This window comes from Morone saxatilis, unplaced genomic scaffold, assembly GCF_004916995.1.
Source record: "Morone saxatilis isolate NCDOM2014 unplaced genomic scaffold, NCSU_SB_2.0 Contig6, whole genome shotgun sequence".
NCBI lineage: Eukaryota > Metazoa > Chordata > Actinopteri > Moronidae > Morone > Morone saxatilis.
In genome coordinates, this window is record NW_023340206.1 from 2,703,580 (window position 1) to 2,713,084 (window position 9,505).

Sequence of the window (9,505 nt, forward strand, 5' to 3'; positions counted from 1 at the left end):
TCTCTCCCCTCCATTATTCCCTCTCCACATGACACCTACACCCTGCTTTTTAGACACTAGTCTGATTCCTATTCTGCAGCCGTTTTCCCTTCCAGTTTCACACTCAGCCACACCAGAGCCAATTTTAAAAGGTTCTTCTGCCTAGCCTGGGAAAAAAAATAAAAAATCTTGGCACTCTCTCCCTTTGATGTCTTCCCTCTCTCTCTCTCTCTCTCTCTCCTCACTTGTTCCCAAACATCCCGCGCTCATTCAGTAGTCTGATTTTCCCGAGCGAGGAGAGCGGCTCCCTCTCTTTTCATTCTCTGGTGAAAAGTGTAACACTAACACATAAACTCCCTCGCAGACTGCATACGCCGTGGGCAGTCCGTCCTTTCCTCTCCTTTTTAAAAGCACTCAAATGCACTCTGCATACACAGAGAATCGATACCTAGTAATAGCCTTAAAACACTGAATTAATTCCCTTGTTTTTTAATACAAAGGGAGAAAAAAAAGAAAAAGAAACTGCCGCTCTAAGATTTTGGCTGTAAAAACTTGAGGGCAGATGAACTGTGTGGAGAATAGTGTGAGAGTCAGCCAGCTTCACTGTTGGCATCCATTACATTCAAATAAAAGGAGATAACTGGAAGGGTTTTGGCAATTCAATGCCGATTACCTCAAAAGGGGATCTTTCTGTTAATTTTACATGAATACCACAAGGCTGTCTTTTGTTTTCACGTCTTTAAAAAGTCCTGGAAATAATTAAAACCATTCTCCAGAAGAAGAACCCTTATACTGTCGACTATTAGTATAATTTGTGCTTTGTTTCATACTCAGCAAATGCTCTTGGGTTGTTAAATCTCAATAGGATGCAAGAAACTCTGGCATGCACCTCTCTTCTCCTGCATTGCGCTTGCACTACGTGTCATGTAGCGACGGTAGGATAAATCACAATCAACGGCGACTTTAAAAACACAAATGTGCCCACATCTGATCGGCATAAGCGCTTGCACGAGAGCCAACGGCTGCAACCAATACATCTGCTGGGAAACCTGACTGCCGCCAAGAGGTTTACAGTACAGCAGCGCTGAGAAAGTTTAGAACTTTAGGAGGAGCAACACATGACGGATAAACAGATGTGAAAGATACTGTATATTCGAGAGCGGAGAACAGATTCTCAATGATTCTAGTCAAACTTCACTTTTCAGGCACTCGTCCACCAGATCTTTGTCCATATACATTTAATGCAAAGCAAATGCATTCCATTCATCCTTAAATGGAAAGCTCTTTAACATCCCCAGCAGAACCAATTAGATTTTCCTAGGTCAGCACAAACTCAAGCATAATACACACAAACACACCACTAAAGATAACATATAGGGCTGCAATTAACAATTATTTAAATTATTGATCACTTAATTACAGCTGTTTTAGTCTATTAAAGAAATCCATAATAATCTTCCATGTTGTAATCTAAGTGGTCTGACAGAAGACTAGACTTCTGCACCTCCTCTAGGCTCTGTTTGCAGGCTTTAGAAAATCTAGCCCATGAGACTTTGGCCAATTGTTTTGACTATATACGGTCAGAAAATTGTAATTGTGATTGAAATCTCCAGAAAAAGCTTTAAAGAAGCCCTTTAGTTAACCCTTTTTTTTTTGGTAAAACTACACCCAATCAAAAAAAGATATTTCATTTCTGATATAAAACAGAGAAAAGCAGCCAATCCTCACACTTGAGAAGCAGCAACCACAGAATAGTCTGAGTTTATGACGGATAAATGACTTACCGGTAATCGATTATCAAATTTGTTGCAGATTAATCTTCTGTTGACTAACTAATCGAGGAACTGACTAACAGTAATTGATCATTGCAGCTCAAATAACATAATTTCATGAACAGTTGCTGCCCCCCCTCACAAGCCTTCCCTTCTTAATGAGTGCAAATCAAAAGCCAGCAACACAGAGGAAGAGTGGGAAAATGAATGAAAATGGAGACCTATAGACAAAAGACCACCTGGCCAGTGAAAGACAAATGTGGAAGCAAGTCGGACAAAACAATCAATATAAGCATGTTACAGTATGTGCATGGTAATCGCTGGAAATAATACAAGGGAAAAATCCATTCTGATACCCCCAACCTGCTACATATTTGAAGATTTAATTGTCATTACTTGTGATATGGTCATCCTTCTTTTTTTAATTAAACAAATAAATAGGTTGGTCTGATTAAGCATGGATTTTTCCACTTATACACATGCAGAGCAGAAGAGAGAAGGAGTGGTGCACACACGAGAGCAAAACAAAACAAGACGAAGAAGCGAGTGTATGAGGAAGTCACCTTGGTCAGGAGGTGAGAAGGCTTTCCAGCTATGCTTTTCAGAATGAGCGAGGTTTCTCGGTCCAGATAGGAGTGCTTGGGTGAACAGAGGACAGGGGATAAAAAAAAATAAAACAAAAATAAAGAGAGAGCAGAAGAAGAGACAAAATATAGAAAAGTCAGTGCCAGATGATTCTTGGAGGCTTATTAATCGCAGGTGTTTTGATCTTTTCGTATAAGAGAAGCGTGGAAGCGAGAAAAGGTTCCATAAATGGAGCGCTCAGCAGTTGTGGTTGTCATTAGCTGCAGCTGTGGGTAAAGAGGCAATGATCGTCAGAAGTACTGTAGATACGTACAGATTGGAGTGTGTAAACACAGTATAATGTCAGTTCTGGCTAACCACAAAGCCTATAGTCTACAAGCTACTTTCACACACATACACACAACCCCTCTCACGCTTATGCTTACATGTGCATGCAATACACATAAACCAAAGGCTGCACACTGTAGCTAAAATGCCAATTAAAGTTTAATTAAAATTCAGTTGCTATTATTGATCTTTTGTATCAGCATTAAAAGGGAAAATTTGCCACGTTTTATTTGGATGTCCAGTCAGTGTTGATGGTAAGAAGCTTGTGCACAATGCATCCTGGTACATGTAGGCACAGTCGGCACAGCTCTGCACGCAGGAGAACTCAGCTTTCTTGGTCATAAAGTGGCAAATCTTCCCTTTAATAGACAAACCAATGAACAGAAATGGTTCAAAACTGGCTGATTGACCTGCGGCCTTACACGGCCAAAACGCATGCGTGCACACATGCATTCTCACACACTTGCACTTACAGTGGCCCGATCCACGTCACCCTCGCGTGAGGTGAACTCAAGCTGCCGTCTGGCCCGTCGCAGTGTGACATGCTGGGGGGAAATCAGGAGGTGCAGGCAAGGTGTGTGTGGATAGAGAGCCACAGATATAGAAAAGGATGCAAAACACAGACAATGTGATCACATGCAGGGGGGCAGGGGACGTGCAAGATGTTGAGGATAAAGGGTAAACTTATTCGTTGGAACTGAAGCTTTAGCATTTTCCGTCTCCTACAAGTCACCTATACACACATATCTGTTTACATACAGTATTTTAGCGTAGGTCTTTGTTTCTGAAACAGGTTCAACTCCTCTCAAATGTATCCTAGAGCGTGTTTTGCTTTTGTTAAAGAGGCAAGATGTTTGGTGAGTTAACAAAGGAGTTCCGAAATGGTAGCTGTTAACATTGTAATCCTCAGTGAGGAGCCTTAGAGGAGATTACAATGTATGCATTAACACACCATCCAATGCACAATACGCGGCCTGTATTGTGGATTGACTCGCAGTACACTTCAGGCATGCGGTTTCTTACAAACGTCATGCTGTGTGGTGAAACATGCAGGACCAGAGCTGGATTGAGGTCAATTCAGGGTCTTAAAGATTTCTTAGAAATACAAAAAAAAAGTAAATAGTGCTTGTGTTTAAAATAAAGAGTAGAAGAAGCTGAATTGACCCCGAACTTGATTCACACACATTTTACTTACCATTACACACGTACACGCAGTCTTTCACGCTGTGGCTCACACACACACATTCTCATAAGCTGATAATACTATGTCTGTCTCTTCGATATCCTCGGTGTGCGTGTGTGTCTGTGTGTATTCAGTCAGTCATACCTCTGTGCTGGTCTGGTTTTGTCCCTGCGTGCTCGGGCTGCTCTGCCCCTCCACCTCTCCCCCCGTCATCACTTTATCGATGTCCAGGGAGTCCATGCTGGACGCCGAGGCGCACGCCGAGTTCACGCTGGACCGCTGGGACGGAGCTTCCTGCTCGCTGACCGTGCCCACCGAGCCGGTCCTCCGGTGCTGCCCGCTGCCGGACGACCCCGAAGAGGGCCGTCGGAGAGTGGTGGAGGAGAAAGAAGAGGACGAGGACGAGGAGGAAGAGGTCTGACGTGCCGCTTCGTCCATGCTGAGAGAGGCTTTCTCCAGCTGAGAGGTGATGTCATCGAGGGAGATGTTGGAGGCGGCGGGGCGGGCGCTGCTGCCGCCTCGTACTGTGTTGGCCGGCGATGCCCGGGTGCTGCTGCTGGCACTTCCTGTTGGAGAGTTTAAAGTTAAAACACAGCTCAGATTAAAGAGGAAATGAAATGTTGATGGGATGCATTCTAAATCTTATTTATGCTATTTTTTTAAAGAGTAAATACATTTTTTTTTATTTATACAAAATGGATAATCATGGAAATTAAGTTAGATTGTTAGGAAACACTTTAATGATTACTAACAAATGAGACGTAGCAAAAACGACTGGCTGCATTTATATCACACCCCTGGTATAGCCATTGCTCCTATATGCTGAAGACTACATTTCCCCGCTGCAAGCAGGATGCTGCTAATTGAACCCCCTTCCTCCTCTATATTATTACTCTGCATGTGTTTGTTTTGTCTTTGGCTTTAGTTAAAAAAAAAAAAAGCATTTTTTTCCCATCAGCCTTTTACTTTAAGAAGAGTGACATCTTCCTGTTTTCTTCCATTAAGCATTCCAAACATTATCCAAGCCACACAATGTGAGACGCTACGGAAAATACAGACTTATTTGTTTACAACGATTATATTAATGTTCAGGGGTATTAATGTTGGTGGGGTAACTCTTTTGGTGTTGTGCACATTATTCAGCAGGACTACCTCCGCTGCTGCCCCCTCCACTGGTGCCTACGTGCTTGGTGCTCGCACTGCGCCCCCCTGGGCCCCGCTGCTGGCCTTTGCTCTGGCCGCGAGACGTGGAGTTCGGTTTGGAAATGGTGTTGAGCTCCTGTTCGATGGAGCAGAGGTCGGCCATCAGGGCGTCCAGGTCCACTGTGTCGCCCTGGTTCAACGCCTCTGCCAAGAGCAAAGATAAAAACAGAGAGGAAGAAGAGAGAGAGGCAGATTGGAAGGGAGGGGGTTTAATGATTTCATTTATCTGATCTTTTTCGAAGCTTTGCTGCTATCATACTGATCTGGACACTGATTTATATGAGTGCGGTCTCACCGTTTATGTTGTACATTGAGAAGCGGTAGGAGAAGTTGGCCATGTTTGTCTCCTGCCTGAGAGGAGGCTTCTGCAGTGGTTTCTGGGGCCTGCCATCATCCAGACTCTACAGAGCGCACACACGCGAAACATCAGGGCAAACATATGCAAATACCACACACACATTCTGACATTACACTCGAGAGCAGGATCTAAGCAACCATGTCTGCCTGCTAGACTCCTTAGTCACACACACACACACACACACACACAATATAAAGTGGTGGTGGGAGGGGAGTTGCTAGGATACAGTATAGGGAGACAGGATTAGCAGTGTTAAGGTTGCTATGGATACAGCCCCTTCCTTTCTGTCCGCTCTTCTACCTGTGCAAGTCTGGATCTGTGTAACCAACCACCCCCTATTTGTGTGTGTGTGTGTGTTTGTTAACCTGTGTGAGTTTGTCCAGCTCTCCCAGCCAGTCACCAAACATCTTGTCCAAGTCCTGGTCCTCCTTATCGCTGTCCTCTTCTGCTCCATGGTCCAACTCATCATCTGATACCTGCTCCATCTACACCCACACACACGCACGCACACACACAGAAAAGCAAAGGAGAAACTGTCAGATGATTCCACACATGTACACAAATTCACACGCTATAAGATCACGCCCACATAGCAGGAATGATCTAAAGGAGAAAAAAAAAACCAAAAAAAAAACCTTCAGCTCAGCTCATGCCAACCTCACTGCCTGTTACCATGACAACTGCTCACGGACCCCTAGCGGGCACTCTGCGCTGTCAAATCGGCAGAGTGCCCTGTAGTGTATTGCTCACCGCTGACACACCCAACACCTCTACTTCAGCTTCCGAGAGAGAGAGGGACGCTGATGGAAGACAGGAGGAGCAGGACAACAATCAATATCGCCTAAATTGACGTACAGAGCGCTTTTGGGATCTATTAATCTGCAGTGAAACACGGACACAAGATATCAATCAAACCACACTCAACAGTAGCAGGTGGTATTAATGGTTATGTGGGCCAGTGCGAGTGAAGGAAGGAAGGCGTAGCCGAAGCCCAGCTGTGTTCTGTCAAAAGGTGATGACCGAGCTCCCTCTACTGGACACAAGTGGTGTGACATGCAGCTGTGCGGCTGGTTGACTCAGTTCCAGCAGCTCATATCTAGCAGTGCAACAGAAAACAATCTTAGTATTGACGTCTTACAGAGATGGAAGAATTTGATTCTTATAGACATATGTCAGATGGTTAGGAATGAGCAAATACCATCATCAAAACCTCCTCTTATAACTAACCCATAAGCACAGTCACAAACATGACAGACACTGCAGATAGAATTGTTTAAACAGCGAACTACCCAACTCTTTTCAGTGTATACAAGGACACTTTTTCCAGTAGACAAAGCACTCAATCAAAACATGGAAATCAAGGAGACAAAGCATAACAGATGAGACTTCGAGAAGGGTGCAAAAATGTGTTGATTCTACAACAACAAGTAGCATCAACATGTGCTGACATCCCTCCCTATTTCTTCTAGGTCAGCGGGGCAGTCAGACTGTTTAGATATTACCCAACCTGGAGGAATGAATAAACACCCATGAGTGCCTACGTACATTGAGGAAGAATGTTTTTTTTTTTTCAAGTGGGAGGAAAGGGTGGAAGAGCTCACCTGGGATGCCTGGTCAGATCAACATATACACACACACTTGCTTACTGCACCCTTCCAGGATAAACTAAACCTGACAGGACAACTTGACATGGTGCTCTCCTTAAGAGCGCCCCTGTTTTGGTACAGTCCAGTTCCCCCTTAAAAACATTCTAATCAGATGGAATATTCCCGGGTAATCCCACTGATGTTTTCAGGGGGTGTCATTCCTTCCAGTTAACCACGCTGTACGGTATCAGTCACTCGTAGGGACTGTACCAACCCAGGATTAACCCCTCTGACCGCCGTTCTTTTGATCCAGCAAAAAGTGCTCGCGGAGCTTAATGTGTATGTGTGTGTGTCTAAAGCCCTTTACGGTTACATGGAATACTTGAGAGCAATCGGAAAGTCATGCTTTGTTGTTAGAAGGTGATAAAAGCAGGTAATAAAACAGTCAGTAGGTGAGAGGCAGTAAAACGCGCTGCGCTTGGCAGAGCAAACAGGAATATGATAGCAACACCATTGAAAATCGGCCACAGCACACAGCAGTTTGAGGGGCGCTTGTTTCAAATGAAAATGGGTCACATTCCAGAGAGTGTTCTGCTCCTTAAAGTCACTGTACATAGTGCAAGTACAAAATACACTCCCCCGATGTCACATACCATGCCAGCCCTTGTGTCTCTACAGTTGGTGTTAAAAGCTAAAGTTGCCACTGCTGTGTGTGTGTGTGTGTGTAAGTGTGCATTACAGTTTTGATGATGGACAGTTTCCTGTTGAGGCACGCATATCAAACGCATGAGGAGCATGGACTTGTCATCCTTTCGAAAAAAGATTGTGTCTAAGTATGTAAACAAAAACAAGTCAACCAAATGTGTGTGTGTATGTGTGTGTGCGCGCGTGTGAAATTATATCCACACACTCATGAACATGTGTGGGAGGCAGAACAGGAAATGGCCAGGATGTGCAGAATTCCTAATTTCCCTCATGGGCTGTTCCTTGGCAGGAAACTCCAGCTGTCCTTCGGTTTATCCATGCCACTTATTGGTGGACAGCAGGGACTTGTGGGTGGGAGGAGGGAGAACCCCTTCACCCCTCCACCATCCTTCAGGATGACCCAGTGGTTTACCAGAAAAAGAGCATACAATGAAGTTTTCCATCATTTAAATTACATGGTCCCATCCTACCACAGAAGGATCATTTGTCTATTTGGCTGCCCTCAAACGTGGCTCCATATGGGGCCCTTTGGTAACAGACATGTCTATTTGGGGGTTCCCCCAGTATGAAAAGGGTTGAGTGTCCTTGCTGTAAGGTCTGACATCATCGCTGGCTGGCTGGAGGCAGACGGGAAGAGGAAATAGCTAAAATCAAATGAGCTTGCATTGTGTTTGCCAGATGAGGTGCTTCCACATGTAAATACAGCAGCGAGAAATGAGTCTGACTGCGGGACACTTTTAACAGCGGTGCTTTAACGGCAACCAGCCTGCAGCGCTTCGTGATAATGAAAACACACATGTGCAGGTAGGTACACACAGAAATGTACATATACAATGTAACTGCAGGAGAAAAAGGGACAAAAAAGACAAGAATAAAAGAGACGAACACATAAAACCCAAAAGTACTTTGAAAATAGCTCTGCTGCTGTCATTCTAATGGAATCATAGCCTCAAAGGCAGATGATGCTGCAGGTTTAAGTGAATTACCACCTGAGGCCCTGCTTTTAAGCTCATGGAGCATGACCTGGGAGGAAGGGAGAGTGTGTGTGTGTGTGTACGTGTGTGTACAGATGCACTCCTACAGGCATCATCGCAAACCAAACAACAACAGCCTTGCCCCCCTGATACTGCACGGCCCCTCTCTCTCTCTTGTCTGACCATGACCAGCACTCATCTGTCTCCTGTGACTGCCCGGTAGCTCAGAGGTCTAGGGTGAAAGGTTAAGGGGCCAAAGGTCTTCCCAGTGGAGTCTCTCTCTCTCTCTCTGCAGCCTTTTTACAGCCCCATGTAAACACTCCCGGTTCCCGCTGATTCTGCAGTGCCGGGAAAAGGGAGATGAGGAGTGAAGGGAAAGGGACGATGAAAAGTGTGCTCTGTGAAAACTCTAAGTCTTAGAGAAAAAGCACAGTGAGCATCCGGTGCTGAAGGAGATGAAGAACTGGAGGAGTAGGAGGAGAACATGTCTATCTTTAGACTAAGTCATATCAGAGAGTATCAAGAGGATTGGAAAGGGAGCAGCATGAAGACTAGATGTTAAGTTGCTGAAGGGAAGACAGTGTCTAGAGTGGTTCTCAATAGTTTCTACGCCTAACAAGAACTCAGAGACAACTGGTATCCTGTTAAATATTAATAAAAATGTGGCTATAGGTTTCAAACTGGAAATCTTTTGGCTTTGCGAATGTATCAGGCTTAAATCATGCAACACTGTTGTTTAGTCACAGAAAGTAGGTTAATAAATAAGAAAGAGTTCACTCGAGGCAAGAAAACACCACCGAATGGGTTTGAAAGTGAACTCGTTGACTTCTTGT

At 44.5% G+C, this 9,505-nt stretch overlaps 1 protein-coding gene across 1 annotated transcript in view; it reads right to left on the minus strand.

The window, feature by feature from the left end:
- Positions 1-9,505, minus strand: part of raph1b (Ras association (RalGDS/AF-6) and pleckstrin homology domains 1b) — a 39,549-nt gene that overhangs the window by 10,123 nt on the left and 19,921 nt on the right. The window contains exons 2-6 of the mRNA XM_035678051.1: positions 5,773-5,892; positions 5,345-5,450; positions 4,999-5,193; positions 3,991-4,412; positions 2,315-2,389 (exon numbers count right to left, since the gene is read on the minus strand). Of these exons, the coding sequence (XP_035533944.1) occupies positions 2,315-2,389; positions 3,991-4,412; positions 4,999-5,193; positions 5,345-5,450; positions 5,773-5,892 (918 nt within the window). The remainder of the gene's footprint in view (positions 1-2,314; positions 2,390-3,990; positions 4,413-4,998; positions 5,194-5,344; positions 5,451-5,772; positions 5,893-9,505) is intronic.